The sequence below is a fragment of the Gobio gobio genome (genome assembly GCF_949357685.1).
Source record: "Gobio gobio genome assembly, chromosome: 13".
NCBI lineage: Eukaryota > Metazoa > Chordata > Actinopteri > Cypriniformes > Gobionidae > Gobio > Gobio gobio.
Genome location: NC_137106.1, coordinates 24,599,848 through 24,619,916, shown reverse-complemented (window position 1 = coordinate 24,619,916; position 20,069 = coordinate 24,599,848). Strand labels below are relative to the sequence as shown.

The window sequence follows — 20,069 nt, the reverse complement described above, 5'->3', positions numbered from 1 at the left end:
GGCACCGCTCATCACCTGGCCAATACCATCCCTACAGTGACGCATGGTGGTGGCAGCATCATGGTGTGGGGATGTCTTTCAGCGGCAGGAACTGGGAGACAGGATCGAGGGAAAGATGAATGCCTCAACATACAGAGATATCCTCGATGAAAACCTGCTCCAGAGGGCCCTGGACCTCAGACTGGGGCGAAGGTTCATCTTCCAATAGGACAACAATCCTAAGCACACAGCCAAGAAAACAAAGGAGTGGTTTCGGGAAAACTCTGTGAATGTCCTTGAGTGGCCCAGCCAGAGCCCAGACTTGAACCCGATTGAACATCTCTGGAGAGATCTGAAAATGGCTGTGCACAGACGCTCCCATCCAACCTGATGGAGCTAGAGAGCTTGAGAAGAATGGGAGAAACTGCCCCAAAATAGGTGTGCCAAGCTTCTAGCATCATACTCAAAAAGACCTGAGGCTGTAATTGGTGCCAAAGGTGCTTCAACACATTATTGAGCAAAGGCTGTGAATGCTTAAGTACATGCAAATTATTATTATTATTATTATTTAAATACATTTGCAAAGATTTTAAACAAACTTCTTCCACGTTGTCATTATGGGGTATTGATTGTAGAATTTTGAGGAAAATAATGCAAATTTAATCCATTTTGGAATAAGGCTGTACAAAATGTGGAAAAAGTGAAGCACTGTGAATACTTTCCGGATACACTGTGTATATATATTTGTAAAAGGTGGTAAACCGGTGAGTCCAAATAGCTTAGTTTTTATTTTATGTAACAATTCTCTTTATTTGTAATTTTTATGTGTAACAATCGTTTACATGTTTTGTGATCATGATTTATATCTTGATAATGCAGTAATAATAGAGCCATTAAATATGGTAGCTCTGTATCATTTTACGGTAGGTTGACAGACAAATTTCAGAAGGAGGCAAGGAGGAATTAAATTACTTTGGTCACGTGAGTAGTCGCAGGAAAAAGTGAAATGTAATGTTATTTACATTTCTGTCCCTTTTGGGCCCTTGAGAACATTTAACCTCTAAAGAGACTGTTCCTGTACCGCAAGTCACTATGGATAAAAAGTGTCTGTAACATGTCCTTTGTCTAAGTAAATAAAAAAGAAGAACACAGCATAGTTCATTTTAAATAGTCATCCCTTTATTTAGAGTGCCACACCACTCGGGTTATTGTCATGGGACAAGTGAGGTCCAATCAAAACGCAAACACACGTCTCAAGAACCAACTTTCCACTTCCTCATAGAAAAAGTTAATCCTGGCCACAATACAGAGGATCTTCTCTCACAGAATGGACTCTTTTTTTATTAACTTTAGGTGATAAAAATCATTACAGAGTTAAAGATGTAAAGATACCCTGCAACAAAATTGCTTTCTTTATGTTCAAGTATCATTTTGTATTTTTTTTTTTTTTTTTTCATGTTTTCTTTTTTGTGTTCTTATTGGTTGCCACCAGACGACACCAGACAGTGATGATCTCTCTTCAGTCTTTCAGCTTCACCCTACAGAAAACGGTTTCAAATTAAAACCATACATTTTTTCATAATAATTTGAAACAAAGAAACAGCCTGGCCATTATAAAAACAGCAATTATAATATTACTAATAATAACAGAAGTTACTTGTCAGGATGTTGCAGCTGTAGTCGCAGCAGTGACTCCCACTTTCTGTGTGGCATCTTTCTTGGCCTGATGAGCCTGAAGCACTGCAACAGCCTCCTCCACCTGACAGCACAAACAAATCATCATTCCTGCAACACCCACACCATCTAAACCACAAAGATTCATGGCGCTCATAAGCACATAGTTAAAGGGTTAGTTCACCCTAAAATGAAAATTCTGTCATCATTTACAAGGCCATAAGACTTCGGAACACAAATGAAAATATTCTCTCTGTCCCTCCATAGACAGCTACACAACTGACACTTTGACGCTTCAAAAAGCAGAGGTGGGTAGAGCATCCAAAAATTGTACTCAAGTAAAAGTACAAGTACTTATAGAAATATTTACTCAAAGCAAAAGTAAAAGTACTAATTTGAATAGTTACTTGAGTGAGAGTAAAAAAGTATCCAATGAAAAAACTACTCAAGTAGCTAGTTACTAGTTACTTTGTATTATATAGCCTATATAACAGCAATACAATAACATGTTAATATATAGATAGATATTGAATTTAAATTGTTATTATTATCATAATTAGATATCTTTGCAGCAAACACAGAAGAGACAAGCATTATTTCTTGCATCTATAGCCCAAAAGTATTGCATATCCTTTGCTTTGTATAATATCAACATTTTGGATTATCGGACAATGTTGAAATAAAGTGAACCTGCAGAGTTTTGCGTTCAAAGGCATGTAAAGTGAACTGTAGTGTATTGAGTTGTGTCAACTCAAGAATAAGCACTGTTTGGCCACTCAAGAGATCTGGGTTAGTTTTGGTTGGCCAGTTTATTGTCCAAAAGATGTTCATAGAGTTTGATAATTCATACTGCGCAGTAAACCAAAAGAAGAACATTGTTGTCCCGACTCTTATTTGTGTTATTTGAACAGTATTAAAGCTTTTTTCGTAAGTTAAATATGGAAGGCGGTCTGCTGGAAGCTAGATATTCTACTTTATATTAATATCGTGTTGAATATGGATATTTTTTTTATAAAAACCTATCGATTCGCTTCAGAAGGCATTTATTAACCCCCCCGGAGCTGTGTGGAGCACTTTTATAATGGATGGATGCACTTTTTAGGGCTTTAAATTTTGGGCAGTCATTCACTGCCATTATAAAGCTTGGATTAGCTAGGACATTTATAAATATATAACCCTGATTGTGTTCGTCTGAAAGAAGAAAGTCATATACACCTAGGATGACTTGAGGGAGAGTAAATCATGGGCTAATTTTCATTTTTGGGTGAACTAACCCTTTAACTGTGTCTAATGTATAAATTGAGGTATATGACCAAAAATGACTAGTAATGTCATACTCTGTAGTAGTGGTATCATGGTGTAATAATTCAGTGTGCGCAGGAAACTGAACAAATCATTCTAACCGATTCGCAAACCAATTCAGACAGTTTTGCCAACTTGGTTGATCAAGTCTTTGAACAGAATCGACTCAAAAGAGTGATTCATTTGTGAATGGGGCTTCGCTCATGCCCCAGAAAGAGACTATTCGTATTTCTTAACATGTATTCCATTAAACTAAAGTAACGAGAGGAACATTGTAAAGTATAGTTTTTTCATTAGAAATGTACTCGAGTTAAAGTAAAAGTTACCACATTTAAATCTACTCTTAAAAGTAAAATTTCCCCCCAAAAATACGTAAATGTAACAAAATAAATGTATTTTGTTACTACCCACCTCTGTCAAAAAGTTCATAAAGAGAAGAATTGAACGGTTTAGTCCACATTTTCTGAAGAAACTCGATCACTTTATATGATCAAAAGATTGAATTTAGTAATTTTATGCACATATAAACAATGATCAGTGAACATAAACAGAAGCTCAATCGTCAATGTAAGAACAGAAATTGCTCAAATTTCATCAAAAAGATCTTCAATTGTGTTCCGAAGATGAACAAAAGTCTTACGGGTTTGGAACGACATGAGGGTGAGTAATTAATGACAGAATTAATTTTTTTGGGTGAACTTACCCTTTAACTAATAAAACACCATAATTAATCATATATAGATTATCTCTAGTCTGTGCTGGGCAAAGCATAAATCTTAATAAATGAAAGCATATTATGCCCCTGGTTCGGTCAATAGGCTTTGCATTGTTAAAAGCTTGTAGCTTTTCCCATTATTGCACATAACAGTAGTCTGTTGCTGGAGGCTTTTATCATAGTTAACGACTGTCACCTTGGAGCGCAGAGACTCGTGGGACTCCAGCATGTGCAGCAGCTCAGAGTTGTCGATCTCAAGCAGCATTCCTGTGATCTTCCCAGCTAGACTTGGGTGCATTGACTGGATGAGAGGGAACAATCGCTCACCTGAGGGAAAACAGAACAGGCACACGCAAGACAGACAAACAGTTTGAGGTGGTTACAGAGAACAGTAAAATAAGCAATTATTTTACTGATATAATTATTATGTCACCTGAGGGAGAACAGAACAGGCACACGCAAGACAGACAAACCGTTTGAGATGGTTACAGAGAACAGTAAAATAAGCAATGAATTAATACTAGACATGCCCAAAAACGTTCTTGAGAGTGTTTAGAAAGGCTGAACATGCTTACAGCCTCCTCATCTCACCAAGCATCTGTTTCTGTTCCTGAGGAGGGGCGGCAGCTAACATGGAGGCAGTGAGAGGCTCCTGACCCTGCACATGAACAGCCGGCTGAGCCTGCACAAGACAAACATTTTTGTCTAAGCCACTGATAAATGGCCAGTATTTTAAATGCTACAATTTTAAATTAATTTAGACATTACAACATCTGAATGTACATTAAGATTTTTTTTTAGATTTGCTAAATATTACACTGTGTTACACAGTGTTTTTAAAAATTGATTTTAAGTGAGCATTAGCAAAAGAGACAGATATACTGTATACCTAGAACAGATACACATATATCCAATACCAAGTTATCAACCAATACCAAAAAAACCAAACTATATATATATATAGATATATATATAGATATATATTATATATGGCACCTACATTTGTGCAACCCTACTTTATTCATAAACCATGATATCTAATATATCTTTGACCTTACCCATATGACTGTTCTTTAATGTTTTTATGACAAAAAAAATTATAATTAAAAATAGATGTTTTACTTTTGTGATTAAATATGCTTCAGAGGATTACATATACAATCCATAACATCAGAAATCGAAAAACTGGACAGCTGGAATTAGCTTTGTATTTGTGAATATTGGGTGTAGTTTTTTTATGTAATCTATCATCATGATATATTACCTGTTGCAGTGTAATGGGTTGCACTACCTGAGGCTGAGTGTTTCGTATGGTGGTGGCATATTTGTATGGGGGCATGGCACGTGGGGCCGTCACCCCCATGGCAGGGCGAGGGCCCATTGGTTGGCCAGTGCCTCCTAGTGGTGAGAGGAAATGAGTATTAAAGCTATGATCAGGACAGAATGAACACCAAACACACTTGTAAATTGTAATCATTACACGTGTAGTTTGAGGTGTTATTCAGTGGATTTACATAATGATCAGTTAATATGAACTAGAACCAATAGATACACATTATTTATTATTATTATGAAACAACAAAATAAAATAAAACCTTAATCATAATCTCTGACACCTTCAACCAACAATGCAACTCTTAAAAATCTAAAAATCTAAATTTTCAGGCCTCTGGGTCTGTAAAACAGGTCAAAGTTTGTTATAATAGGGCATTTCATCATTAGTGGGTGGGTTTTCTCACCCACTCTATGTGCACCTGTGGGGAGCCCGCGTGGGCCTTGGGTGGACACATTGGGTGCCAGGTGGCGTATGTTGGCACGTGGCCCTGGCTGGCGCAAGTTGTTGGGCATGCCCTGGAAGCCACCCTGACCTCTGCCACCCTGCTGCTGCCAGCGAGGGTTCGGACGCATCTGGGTGAGCTGGTTTGGTGCATAGTATGTCGTTCTGTTCTGAGCCTGTGAAGCATGATAGAATTCATTTGATGCATTTAAAAAAATATATATATTTAATCAGAGATTATTAGGTCCAGATTTACTAAACAGGGCAAATTAGCGTGAGAGGCCATTCCAAAAAATTGCAGATGAGAGTGGACAGATCTTCTGACGACGTGCAAATTAAAGAACACATACGCAGGTGGATCGTGTCCATAATGACCAATGCAATCTACCCGTTAGCGTCTAAGACGTGCTATTTATGGTCGGTAAATAATGTCGCAAACACCACTAAATTTACGAGTGCAAATCTTTGTAAATCACTTTGCGTGATTCATTTAAATACTCTCCTCCCATAAATTTTGCGCCTGAAAGGGAAACTCCTACAAATACATATGCAATAAGATCAGATGCAAAAAATAACCCTGTCCACGCCTTTTCAGCGCAAAATTTTCACTGTGTCTTTAGAAAATCCTGACAGGAGTTTTTTTAATGGCAAACGGGGGTTTTATGCTGGCGCAAGCTGTTAGTTAATGGAACTTTTTATTACTTTAGAGCCCTTGTAAATGTATTTAATTTATTATCTGTATATTGTATCGATACACTGTGGATATACTATGGAAGTTTTTTTTTCTTATGTGATTTTGGACACATAAGAAAAAAAATATGCTGTGGTGAATCCTAATTATTACCTATATGTCAAAATTATGAGATACATTTCTGAATTATGTCATCAATCATCTCATAATTTAGATTTATTTTATTTACAAACTATCATGCTTTGGTAAATCATAATTTTGACATAAAAGTCATAAATATGATTTACCAAAGCATGATTTTCTTGGAAATTGTCATTCCATAATATACAGTGAGAAAATAATGAAAATATCTAAATTCGTTTTTTTTTTTTAATCTTAAAACTTAATTTTTCTGTTTTCTAAACCATTTTCGAAACTATAAAAATTTTCCAGGTTTAATTGGAATTTGAATCCCAGATTAAATTTTTGTCTCAGACTTTTGTAGCTCACCCACCTGTGGCACAGCTGGCATGAAGTAACCACCGGCAGGCTGGAACTGGTTGATGATGGCGTTGGCAGGCATGGCCCTCATGCCAGCGATACGCTGCATGTACTGGTTGGTCAGATGAGCTTTGCGTTCTTCTTTACGTTGGGCCAGGGCCACGTACAGTGGTTTGGAGCCTACAATACGCCCGTTCATCTCTGTCACGGCCTTTGTCGCCTCCTCAGGTGAGGAGAAGCACACAAAGCCAAAACCTTTGGACCTGCCCTCCTCCAACATCACCTACAGCGAGATGTACATTGTATAAGAACTCACCTCCATCAGACATCAGTTTAAACCAAATATATAATTCCTTGTTAAATTTGTATTATAAGTAAAATTCAATAAACATAACTAGATAAAAATTGCATCACTGGACCAAATGTAGAGTCTTTGTGTCTTTAACTCAAATTTATTTCAACTTTTGTACCATCTGTTCATGCAGTACCTGCTAAAAATAAACAATTATGACAAACAAAAATGTAAATATGTGAGGATTATTTCTTGTTGGGTTTGAATGTGTTTAAATCCCTGTCAACATCTCATATAAATTGCTTCAATTGCCTCAAGTTATCATAAACAGCAAAAAATATACTTTTATATATTTTTTATGATCTACACATATACCCTTCGCTAATGGCTTTGTAGAGGGGTCTTCATAAAGGGTTTCAGTTTCTCACTTTCAATTGGAATGGCCCTTCAAATACCCTACTGTGCCCTTCAGTGCAAAAATGTTCTGAATTCGCCCAGAGTGCTGTTACTGAAATAGACTGTAAACAGACGCCCTTTGACCCACCTTGGCACTGGTAATGGAGCCGAAAGGAGAGAACTCTTTACGAAGTTTCTCATCATCGATGGTGTCATCAAGATTCTTGATATACAAGTTTACACCCTGTAAACACAAATATGCACATAAATTGATCAAAATTAATAGTTTTTTCTTTACGAAACACAAGCGCACACAAAAGACAAAATGTACCTGATATCTGCTGATTCTCTCCTGTTTGAGCTGTTCAAACTTCCTCTTGAGTTCTGCTTGTCTCTCCATCTTTTTCTGTGCTCGGCCAACAAACACTGTCTTGCCGTTAAGCTCTGTACCGTTCATTTCTTCCACAGCCTGAAACAGAAATACCATCACATCTGTCAGTCCATCCATCCATCTAGCCAATCTTTCAGTTCAATGGCATTATCATCACTATAGTCATTTACACTAATGCTGCTTTTAAATGCATGTTTATGCATTATCAGCAAAAGACATAATACAAATTCACTGTACCTTGTTAGCATCCTCATGCTTCTCGTAGCTAACAAACCCAAATCCGCGAGATTTCCCTGTGGGGTCAGTCATGACTTTCACACTCAGTGTTTTACCTGCAGAAAGAAACAAAATCTTCAGAGAAAAAATCTTGACCACAAGGCTACCATCACCACGGCCCCTTTATACGCTCAAACTCACCATATTTATCAAAGAGCTCCTTCAGTCTCGGATCATCCATGTCCTCGCCGAAGTTCTTGATGTAAACATTTGTGAACTCTTTGGCTTTGGCGCCCATCTCTGCTTCCCTCTCCTTCCTGGACTTGAAACGGCCCACAAACCTACAAAAAACAATGGAGACAGAAATGTGACTAATACAGAAATGCAATACTGGCTCAGACCGACAGCTGCAGACCAACCACAGATATGAAACAGCTGCAGCAGGGGCAAATGTGACATATAGCGACTAAAATGCTAGAAGACTAACAGAAGATAAGTTGAAAAACTGTTTAAGCCAATACAATGAAAGTCAGTGGGGTCCAAAATAAGGTAACACTTTAGAATAATGGTCTGTCATTAACAGGTAACTATGCAGGAACTAATGCAGGACTAATGAGTAGCACTACATTAACACTTCACCTACTACAACAAACTAATATAGAAAAAAGCTTAACTAAAAAGTAATATCGAATTTAGGAGATAGTTCCTTGTTAAGTAATCAATACTTACTAATGAGATTAGCCTCATTTATAACTATTAACTAACTGACAAATTATAAAGAACATTATTGTGTGTCTGAGACGTAATCAATCTTCTTTTTTACTCTGAATATAGTCATAAAATGCATCACTAGTTACTCAAGGGTTTCCTAGTCACTATGCAGGAACTACTAGTGATCTGGACCATTATTTTAAAGTGAAAAAAGATGGGGGGTTTTCACTCTAAAAGAAGTAGTCCTTGAAGAGCGACTAGGTAATTGAATAATTGCTGATGCATTTTATGACTTTATTTATCAATCTTTTTCACTTTAAAATAATGGTCCAGGTAACTAGTAGTTCCTGCATAGTGACTAGGTAACACTTGAGTAATTAATGATGCATTTTATGACCACATTGAGAGTAAAAAAAGACAATTTCTCAGACAAGTTAATGTTGTGATTAGTGATAAATTAATAATTCTTTATCATTTGTCATAGTTACCTATTAGTTCTTAGTGATGCCAATCCCATTCAGTAATTATTGATTTCCTAATAAGGAAGTATCTTAGTCCTATATTTGATATTACTAACTTTTACGCTTGTTTCTATATTAGTTTATAAAAGTAGCTGAAGTGTTAATGTAGTGCTACTCATTAGTCCTGCATTACTTCCTGCATAGTTACCTATTAATGACGGTCCATTATTCTAAAGTGTTACCCAAAATAACACTGAACCCCACTGACTTTTACTGTATGGACAAAAAAAAAAAAATCAGAGCTCCACAGAAATAAGAAAGTCACTCAGTTTTGGATTAAAATGAAGGTGAGTAAATGATTTTGATCCTTTGACTGACTGATTGGTCAACAAACTTTCAGCCAGAGTTCCTCTATGGAACATCAGCAATTGACAACTACCGTCCTGGTCAATCTACAAACCAATGGCCATCCTTCCTGTCACATGACTCATGCTTAGACACTCACACCTTGCGGTCGTTTAGCAGCATGCCATTCATCTTCTCGATGGCACGGTCGGCTGCATCCTGAGTTTCAAAATGTACAAAGGCGTAGCCCTTAGATCCATTCTCGTCGCACACCACCTGTTAAACAGACATGGGATGAGACAACCTCAAGAATCGGATTACTTTGCTTATACAGCTGATCTACACAGTTTCTCTGCTCTGAAATGCGCGTTAAACTCTAATGCATGATTTATTGCTTGAATACGGGAAATCATTAAAGAAGAAAAACGAAATATAAAAACATTCCTTTGTTTTCAAATGTTGGTTGCCGCTAATGACACAAAAAATTACATTTCACCTTTAAGAAACAATGCCATATATCCAAATAGTAATTAAAATACAGAAAAAAACATATTAGTCGAAGATGGTGGTTCTCGCGCTTTGTACATTTTTTTGTTAAAAATTAACAAAATATAAATAATGAGTCAATACATAATCAATCAATGTTTTTTTTTCTTACCCTGATTCCCTATGATAAGTACGTGTTTATATTTTAGACAGAGCGGGATGCTTTTTGCACGAAATTGGGTACTTGTGTCACTCGTCCGTGCGTGTTTCGACATATACATAAATAGAGAAAAGTTGCTCCGGCTACTTTGACGCATAAGGGAGTGCCATAGGTTAGCTTTCACAATGAGTGAGAAAGGTTGACATGGAGCACGCTAAATCTCAAACCTCCAGGGAATCACCTGAATTAAAAAAGAGGAGCTTCTGCTTGCAAAAAGAAAACGCAAAAGAGCTCGTAATAAAATCAAGATTGGCTTGGCTTTCGGAGATGGGGAACTGAGGGATTTGAAATGTTGTAAAAGTGACACGGCGATGGCATTTTTGTTACTCAACAGGGGAGTAAGGTATTTTATTGAACATAAATTGTTATATGTAGCTCTCTAACAGAGTTCATTGTAAAGCATTATCAATTTTGAAGGGTCATTTCATTCTGGGTTATTGTAGCGCTGTGCTGGAATTTATTTTCAAGGAAGTACTGTGTCTATTAATGGGTATAGCTACAGTAACGTCTTCAGCTGGTCAGCTTAAGATCCTTTCCGTCTACACTGGTTATATTTCTTAAGCCTAGTAGTGTTTTGTTTTTTACCGCTAGAGAGCCAAAAGTTGCATAGTGTGCCTTTAAAGGAGCAGACAGTGGTGAAGTATTTTTACTTTTTACTGAAGTACATTTTTGAAGTATATGTAATTTATCACTGTTCTTCTTTGGAAAACTTTTACTTCACAACATTCCAATGCATAATGTCGTACTTTTTGTGTTTCATAAATAAAAGTGTGTTTTTTTACCTTTAATACTTAATTACATGAAAATGTAGTACTTTCTTACTTGTACTCAAGTAAAACTTTGAATTACTTTTACTTGAGTAAAAGTAAGAAAGTACTACATTTTTAATCTAATTAAGTATTAAATGATATTCAATATGAAATGTAATGCAGTAAAAAAAGAAAATAGAAAGTAAAAATACTTCACTACTGTCTGCCTCTGCATATAATACGTCATCATACTATAAGAATATACTGTAAGTTTCAGAACTGAAAACTTCTTTGTTAGTCCAAAAACAGCTTTTATTGTAATCAAGCCCAGATAATGACTCACTGTGGAATGTGCCTATCTATAGGTGAAAGACATTGCAACTTTGGCCCCGCCCACTAGTGTGTTAGTAAGATGACGAGTAGAGAAGAGCAATACAGGATGGACTACAAATAACATCATTATCTTCCAAAGGACCCTAATGCTGCGTTCCAAGCAGGTTTTTGAGCCCGTAAGTTACAACTTCAAACCACGACTTGTGACTTTGTAGCATTCCAGGCAAAGTAACGCCAAACTGCCTGAGCGCAAGGAATCGTGTGGTAGTTAGATGTAAACAAAGCATGGAGGACCGTCCAGGGTGTATGCTCATTTACAATCATTTATATCGCCAAAGGTGCTTACTCCTTGCTTATTTGAGAGAAACGGAGGAGAAAAACAGTGCAGACGGCAAGAAAAGCTGGTATACCTTTTATTTTACGTTATTTGCATATTTGTTTCATAAACACTGCATCCGTAGGGGGCTGCCATTGTTGCTTCGCGGGCTATGTGACGTCAAAACTCGTAACTGGGAGTACATAGATCTAGTACGAGTTCACGGGTGGGAAGTCACGGGTTTGGCTGCCGTTCCAGTCCACTTTCACGGGTAGAAGGTTGGAAAAACAAGGGTTACGGGTTGCCTGGAACGCAGCATAATTTTAGGAATGTGGTTATTTTATTTATTTTCGCCAGTGTGAATGTCTCAGTTGAGAATATTTTTTTTTGTATTAAGTACATTTCACTGTGGATAAATCAGTCAGAATTTTGGCAAACAAAATTTTACGAAATGGACTCGACAGTAATGCGACAACCTGTAAGTAACCATGTTAATTCTAATGATTGATCAGTAACCAGTGATTTTTGATAATTCAAGTACAGATGTGCTTTGTCTTTATGTCCGTAAATCAAACCAGTGACTAAACGGTCAACTTCACATTGTTTCTCTTATATGATGAAAATAATCTGTTATTCAAACTGTGATTTAATTATATATATATAGAAAGCGATCAAAGAACGCTCACTTTACAATCGCTGGAGCTGTCCATCAAACATTGCGAGTTTATCAGTGACTGAGTTCTGGACTTGCGGCAAAACTCCCACACTAATCAATCAACTAATCTCTTATTTACATTGTGTTTGCACTGTTAATTATGAGGAAATTATTTTATTTGTGTGCAGAAATCGAGTTGCAATAATGTGATCACTGCATTCATGTGCTCAACATGTCTGTGATCGGCTACAATGCTCAGTCATCACTGCAACCTTTCATGCCATGAACATTGGTTACAAACATTCTTCCAAATGTCTTCCTTTGTGTTCAGCAGAACAAAGACATTTATACAGGTTTGGAACAACTTGAGCGTGAGTAAATGAAGGTAAATGGACCGCATTTATATAGCGCTTTCAACAGACCCATGGCCATCCAAAGCGCTTTACATATTGCCTCACATTCACCCATTCATACACCGACGGCGGTGTCAGCCATGCAAGGTGCCATCCAGCTCGTCGGGAGCAGTTAGGTGTCTTGCTCATGGACACCTCGACACTTGGTCAGATGGAACTGGGGACTGAACCACCAACCTTCCAGTTTGTAGACAACCTACATGAACCACTGAGCCACTGCCACTGCCAAATGATGACAGAATTTTCATTTTTGGGCGAACTATCCCTTTAACCTTGAGATCTGTAAAAACGTGCTAAAAGTTTTCGAGAGAGTTAGACATGTAATACTTAGCTATTTCGTATACAAAGATGTTAGCCAAGTACAGCAGTGGTAGTTTACACTGAAGTCTCATAGCAGACACCCTTCAAACAGAGCCTTCAGATCAGAGGGACAAAATCAGGGTAGAATAAAATGCCCTTTTTCTAAATAATGATTTTTTTTTTTTCAAAATTCATACTAACATAAGTGCACCACAGGAAATTATATTAATTATAATTATAATTATTATACTTAATTAAATTAAATTATAAAACAATAAAACAATGCAGTCCATGACCCCTTTAATGGATCTATTCGTTTTTCCAGCTTTCATAAAAGTCACTCCTCACCTTGCAGGACAGAATGTTTCCAAAAGCAGAGAAGGTATCATACAGGGCCTTGTTGTCAATGGACTTGTCCAGATTTTTTATGAAGACGTTTCCAACCCCGGATTTCCTAAGTGATGGGTCTCTTTGTGACCACATGATTCTGATCGGCTTTCCTTTTACCACATCAAAGTTCATTGTGTCCAAAGCTCTCTCCGCTGAAATCACAAAAAAATGGGACATAAGACAACTCTACTCTCTACCTCAGCACTTAAATTACTAACAGTTACTGGTGGATTAAGACATGTCTTAACCAAAATAAGTCTCTGAATTAGGATAGATAGATAGATAGATAGATAGATAGATAGATAGATAGATAGATAGATAGATAGATAGATAGATAGATAGATAGATAGATAGATAGATAGATAGATAGATAGATAGATAGATAGATAGATAGATAGATAGATAGATAGATAGATAGATAGATAGATAGATAGATAGATAGATAGATAGATAGATAGATAGATAGATAGATAGATAGATAGATAGATAGATAGATAGATAGATAGATAGATAGATAGATTAAAGCTAAAAAAAGGCTAAATGTCTTTCATTATTGATGTGGACTGATGGTAGACAAAGCACATTTCTAGGCACATCTGTTTAAATCATGTGACTTTTTCCAATCATCCGCCATATTTATAACCATTGGCAGGGCAAAGCATTGGTGATGGATAAAAAAAGACATAAACAAAAAATATCAAGGAAAAACTGATCATTGGATTTGATCCATCCCAGTTCTAAGATTTTTTTTTTTTTACAGATCTCAAAGTAGCACTGACCCTAAAAATTCATAGACATTTATTTATATCTAATCCACGCTTTTGGAAAAGTCATGTGACTGGAACATGAATATCGGGTTTAAAGTTTGTCAGTTTTTTTATATATATTTTCTAATCAAATTGATGGCATATGAAACTATGAGGGGACCTGTCACCTATCGTAATGATCTGTCTCTATCTCTCTCTTTCTGTTCCTCACCGCCCTCCCCCCTACATACACACACACTAAGCACTAAAAATGTCTGGTGAACAAAATGGAGCAGGCTTGTGTCTGCTGCCCTCAGCAGTTTGCAGTGTAATTGTATTGAACATGGAGCTCAGAGCTGGTGGGATCATCCAGAGAGAAAGAGAACACTGCAAATAACAACTTTCAGCCAACACAGGACATTAATATACAACCTTTTTTACCACCAATGTAGCAATTTCTGGTTTCAAGCTAAACTTTTAGTTATATTTTGTGACGATTTTAAATTATTAGTTAGAATGCACGTTCACTGACGGCATATTGTTGTCAAAGTAATAGAAAATACCAGTAATAAGCTGTCATCATTGTATAAAACAGAATAAGCAGAAGCGTGGTGTGGCTGACCCATAAATTTGCCTGTCTGCTTGTTTCTTCAAAGCACTTCTCAGAAAAGACAGGCACAGTGCAGTCAGCCCTCACTGACACTATATTTAGCAGTCTTGGGTCCTTTGAGCAATGTGCTGGCAGGCAGCATGTGTTCAAGGCTCTGTGTCCATTGATGGGGTTGAGACACTGGAATGTGTGTGGCTGAAGCTTACCAGTGCCGGCAACTGTTTACAAATGCAGCTGTTACATGCTGAAAACTGAACCAAGTGCGTGAACAGCACATTTGCCAAGCATTTGCATGTTATGCACTATTGTACTGACACACTGTGCAAAAAGTTGCGCAATACAATCTCAAGTCTTTGAGATGTACATCCAAGAGTGGTCACCAAGCGCTCGTGTCTCTTATATGTAAACATGTTGACCATGAGTTGCCATTCTGAGTTTCAAAACGAGGGTTAGTGAGTTCAACTCTGACCTTTTAATCTTTGTGTTGTGAAAAAAGAGGACAGAATCAAGCATTTAGCACAGGAGACAGATATTTCAGATCCATGCAAACTCTAATAAATGACTGATTTATTTATTTTTTTGATCAAATAAATGCTGCCTTGATGAGCATAAGAGACTTCTTTCAAAAACCTTTAGAAAAAATGCACCAACCCCAAACTTTTGAGCAGTATACATTCATTCATTATGTAGACCTATAACATATTTTGAGCTGATTGAACAAATGTTTACCCTATTAACTTTTTCAAAAGGAATGAACAAAAAAAAAACATATTTAGTATGTTGCTTAAAAGTTGTACGACTGGGAAGGTTGCTTAAAATGTAGGAAGGACAAGACAAAAAAAATTACAAAAATGGCCAGTTAACACTTATTATTGTCTCGTTTGAAACATTAGCCGAAGGTGCTCCACAATGGTATTATCCCCTTCTGACACTTTAAATAGCACAAATAGGTCATGCCAGGTTGCAAAATGTGGGCTAACACACACACACACACACACACACACACACTAACACCATTCCCCTAGTATTTGTCAGAGCGCTAAAAAATTGAGGTATCCAAATGTTCAGGTTTGCTTCTGTGTAGAATGTCTCATATCAAGGTTTATGGTAGATTTAGGCCACATTGACTATGTGGGTCAAGCATTCATTTCTAGTCCTTTATTCTGATTATAGGCTATAATTACACTCCATTGAGTCTTGAGCTTTTACGTTAAAGTATTCAAATTTTTTCCATTATTTTAAGGAAGAACTTGAAAATAATGTTTGAATGTTTTTCTTAGTAACTTGATGTTTTCTAGGAATAGACAAGACTAGGCAAACTCAACAGAACAAAATATCAGTCCTACCCAGGGTGCTTGGCATAAATGATTCAGACATACATGTCATGCTGCATATTTAACCTTTGTATCACTAAGTGATGATATTACTTCAGGACAAGGAAAATGATACAGCTTGTAATTGTATAGCAAGCTGTTTTAATATTTGTCCCTTTAAAAGCAATTTAGTTTATTAGTATGGTGCTTTTCACAATGCATATTGTTAGTGCTTTACAAATCCCTTAGCAAGCAAACCAAGTGTGATTATGGCAACAAAATCTTCCTTAAACACTGGTTAATTTCAGCAAGATCTATTTTATGTTCCTATAGGCAACTGATGAATAAACCAGTAATTACAAATTACATTTGGCAGATGCTTTTATCCAAAGCGACTTACATTGCATTGAAGGTATACATTTATTGGTTCATGCATTCCCTGGAAATCAAACCTATGACGTTGGTATTGCTATACACTCTAAAAAAAAAGGCTCGTAATCATAGGGGAACCTTTTTTAGTGCTATATAGCACCAATTTTGGTGCTTCAGTGGTTCTTCAGCGGTTCTTCAGAGGTGCTATATAGCACCTTAGTCAAAGAACCGGTGAAGAACCTCTGAAGAACCGCTGAAGAACCTCTGAAGAACCGCTGAAGAACCACTGAAGCACCAAAATTGGTGCTATATAGCACTAAAAAAGGTTCCCCTATGATTACGAGCCAAGAACCATTTTTGGTGCAATATAGAACCTTTTTTTTTTTTAGAGTGTACTGCCATGCTCTAGTGTTTGTCCAGAAATGTAGATATTATAATAACTATTCGATATTGTAGATTAAGAAATAATTGCTACTTTATTTTTTACTTTTTACATAAAATACTAGTAGTACTAATGAATATTATAGTGGCATAAATAATTGCTAGTACTTGGCTTTTACTTTTTAAATAGTACTAAAAAGTACAATTCTAGTAAAATAGTCTAAATACAATTGGAAATAAAATTGGAATAGATATTGTAATTATTAGTATAGTTATTAAAAAGTACTAGTATCTTATGGATAGTTAAACTGGAAAAGGTATCAGTAGCAACAACTGGAATATATTTGCTAAAAACAATGGAATAGATTATTATCGCTATTGAAACAGTGACTAAATGAACATGTAATATCTGAATAAATTACAGATTTAATAGATTCAAGACAATTTTATTATATATATATATATATATATATATATATATATATATATATATATATATATATATATATATATATATATATATATATATATATATATATATATATATATAGTCTAACATAAAAAGATTCTAGTTAGTTAAAAGGAAAAATTTAAAGGCAGCTTGCCATAATGGCTGGACATAATGTGGTTTGACAGCCACAGTCATTAAACCCTGACTTTCACACAATAGGCCATATTAGGAGGATAATGCGGTATCTTTAATATGTTAAAGATGGTTATAGCAGAGAGGAGTGAAGAACAGGGTGCTTTGGGTAACTCGGAAATACATGTGACAACAGCGCAAAGGAGAGAGTGCAAGCGCGCACGCAACATATCACCTGTACCTACATTTACGCACAAAGCATGACACATTATTCCCGTTATTCTGACAGCTCTGTGAATCACGTTTAAAGTCATCCAGGACGACAGGGCGCCATCTGTCATGTCTTACCGTCCGCAGGCTGCTGGAAGTTGACGTAGGCATAGCCCAGCGAGCGCCGCGTGATCATATCCCGACACACGCGGATGGACAGCACCGGGCCGGCCGGACTGAATTTCTCATACAGCATAGCCTCCGTGATATCAGGGTGCAGGTCGCCCACATAGAGAGAAGCCATCGGATAACTCCCCGCGGTCGCTGCGTTCATGTCTCGGTGTCGTCCAAGCCTCTGAGCTCGTGTGTTTTGTCTAGTGCTGAAATGACAGTGCGTAAAGAGTGTCCTAGAACCAGAGGGACAAATGAGTCTATTAAACTTTTACGCTACTCTCCAAATTAACGATATCGGTAGCACTGACAGCTATACAGCATATGTCCGGTCGTGAGGAACTGGCTTCAGAAATCGTCTGGGTAGTTCGAGACCTTGTCTTTTAAAAAACAAAACAAAAATTGCCCTTTAAAAAAAACGTTGTTTGTTTTAAAGTAGTTATTTTTTGAAGTTTTCGGTATTTTGTATTTTTTTTTTATTTTTTAAATTTACTGAAGAACAGTGAGTTATACACTCACGGTGTGGTGGCCGGGGAAAGAGGGTGCGTGGGAAATGCACGGGCACTTTATAGCTCGAGCGGAGGAAATAGCAGCCAGGGTCGCACTCGGGATAACAGAAAAAAAACACGCGCTCCGAGCATGCGGTGTACATGACAGCACATTCAACAAGGAACAGCGACATCTGGGTGCAGCAGTCTAAAGCACAAGGTTTATTTTACATGAGCATGGGTCATTTTCAAAATAATGACATTCATTGAATCAAAGATTTATAAATAAAAATGAAACTCCACATAAAAGGCATAATTCTCTGACCTGATATTTTATTAATGTCATGGCCAAATTTGCACATCAGAAAAAGGAAAACAAGTTTACCGGCTAAGTCCTTGACATTTGCAGTTATTTATATTTTCCTGTAAATGTAAACACGTTTAAATATTACTTTAACTCAAAATAAGTGCAATTCTCAGCTTTATTTTTAAGTTACACAAGAATCAACCCATTTAAGTCAGTTTAATAACTAAAGGTGTGATGTTTAATATTTATGAGGATTCATTTACATAAATGCAATATAACTGTTTTCAGAGGTGTATAAAGACCTTACATAAACCATTATGTTATTACCTTCGAATGAGACACTATCTACATATACTGCAGCCAGGTCCCCTTACAGTGAAGTCACCATTTTGCACCACCATGTTTCTACAGCAGCCCTAAACAGACAAACTACTCTGAGCGCTATAACGTTAGCTGCTCTCTGACAACATCTTTGTCCTGTGTCAGTCACCATAGCTTCGGTGTGTACTTTAAAACAGATGGGTGAGCGGTTGCAAGTCGCAACCTCACTAGAAAAAAAAAGAAAAAAAAAATGTTGTGCACCTTAAAGGGTTAGTTCACCCAAAAATGAAAATTCTGTCATTAATTACTTACCCTCATGTCGTTCGACACCCGTCAGACCTCCGTTCATCTTCGGAACAGAAATGAAGATATTTTAGTTGAAATCTGATGGCTCTGAAAGGCCTCCATTGGCACAATGGCACTTTACACTCTCAAGACCCTTAAAAGGTCCTAAAGACGTCGTTACAAAGTCCATCTCACTACAGTAGTTCTAAAATAACTTTATGAATCGGCGAGAATAGTTTTGTGCGCAAAAAAACCCCTAAATAACGACTTACATAGTGATGACGATTTCAAAACAAGGCATCATGAAGCTTCGAAGCGTTATGAATCAGCGGTTTGAATCGCCAGATTTCAGCAGTTTGACACGCGATCCGAATCATGATTCGGCTCACTGATTCATAACGCTTCGAAGCTTCATGATGCCTTGTTTTGAAATAGTCATCACTATGCAAGTCGTTATTTAGGGTTTTTTTGCGCACAAAACTATTCGCGCCAATTCATAAAGTTATTTTAGAACCACTGTAGTTGAAAGGTTGAGCATTGACAATACACTCTAAAAAATGCTGGGTTAAAAATAACCCAAGTTGGGTTAAAAATGGACTAACCCAGCAATTGGGTTGTTTTAACCCAGTGGTTGGGTTAAATGTTTGCCACAAAAAAACAAGTGTAGTCCATTTTCAACCCATCTTGGGTTATTTTTAACCCAGAATTTAGAGTGTACAAAGAATTGCAAGGTTAAGGTGAACATAAAGAGGCCATTTTGAACACAAGCATTGGAAATTGTAGAGAAGTGTACTGATGTTGATGGACTCAGTGTACTTGAGGGACATATAGAATGGGTTCATTAAATAAAGTGGTCCTTTATGACAAGTAATGTCAAGATGACAAACACTAACCTGCTTTTTAGGGTAGTAAAAGAGCCATGTGAAAAGTTAAACAAGCTAGCCTACATTTATCTATATACAAGGCTCAACATTAACAAGCACCCATATG

At 36.8% G+C, this 20,069-nt stretch overlaps 1 protein-coding gene across 11 annotated transcripts; it reads right to left on the bottom strand.

Annotated features, from left to right (window-relative positions):
- Positions 1-1,136: 1,136 nt before the first annotated feature.
- On the bottom strand, positions 1,137-18,313 carry pabpc4 (poly(A) binding protein, cytoplasmic 4 (inducible form)). Of its 11 annotated transcripts, none has more exons than XR_013817785.1 (14): positions 17,646-18,219; positions 13,251-13,444; positions 9,591-9,706; positions 8,115-8,254; positions 7,935-8,029; positions 7,638-7,775; positions 7,455-7,550; positions 6,632-6,901; positions 5,410-5,623; positions 4,935-5,068; positions 4,246-4,352; positions 3,867-3,997; positions 1,637-1,738; positions 1,137-1,517 (listed from the first exon to the last, which is right to left on the bottom strand). XR_013817785.1 is itself a non-coding variant. In XM_079833519.1 (14 exons), the coding sequence occupies exons 1-13, from the start codon at positions 17,839-17,841 to the stop codon at positions 1,640-1,642; spliced, it is 1,899 nt and encodes a 632-aa protein (XP_079689645.1). In that variant the 5' UTR covers positions 17,842-18,313; the 3' UTR covers positions 1,137-1,517; positions 1,637-1,639. The 11 variants fall into 11 exon arrangements, 4 of the variants coding, with proteins under 4 accessions (XP_079689645.1, XP_079689643.1, XP_079689642.1 ...); XR_013817786.1 differs by having other exon boundaries at positions 4,962-5,068; XR_013817787.1 differs by having other exon boundaries at positions 5,414-5,623.
- Positions 18,314-20,069: the final 1,756 nt, after the last annotated feature.

Coding starts and splice junctions, on each gene's coding strand:
- pabpc4 (XM_079833517.1), bottom strand. CDS start 17,841: ATGAACGCAGCGACCGCGGGGAGTTATCCGATGGCTTCTCTCTATGTG. Junction 9,707..13,250: donor GAAACATTCTGTCCTGCAAG/GTGAGGAGTGAC, acceptor TCTGTTTAACAG/GTGGTGTGCGACGAGAATGG. Junction 5,624..6,631: donor TCATGCCAGCTGTGCCACAG/GTGGGTGAGCTA, acceptor CATGCTTCACAG/GCTCAGAACAGAACGACATA.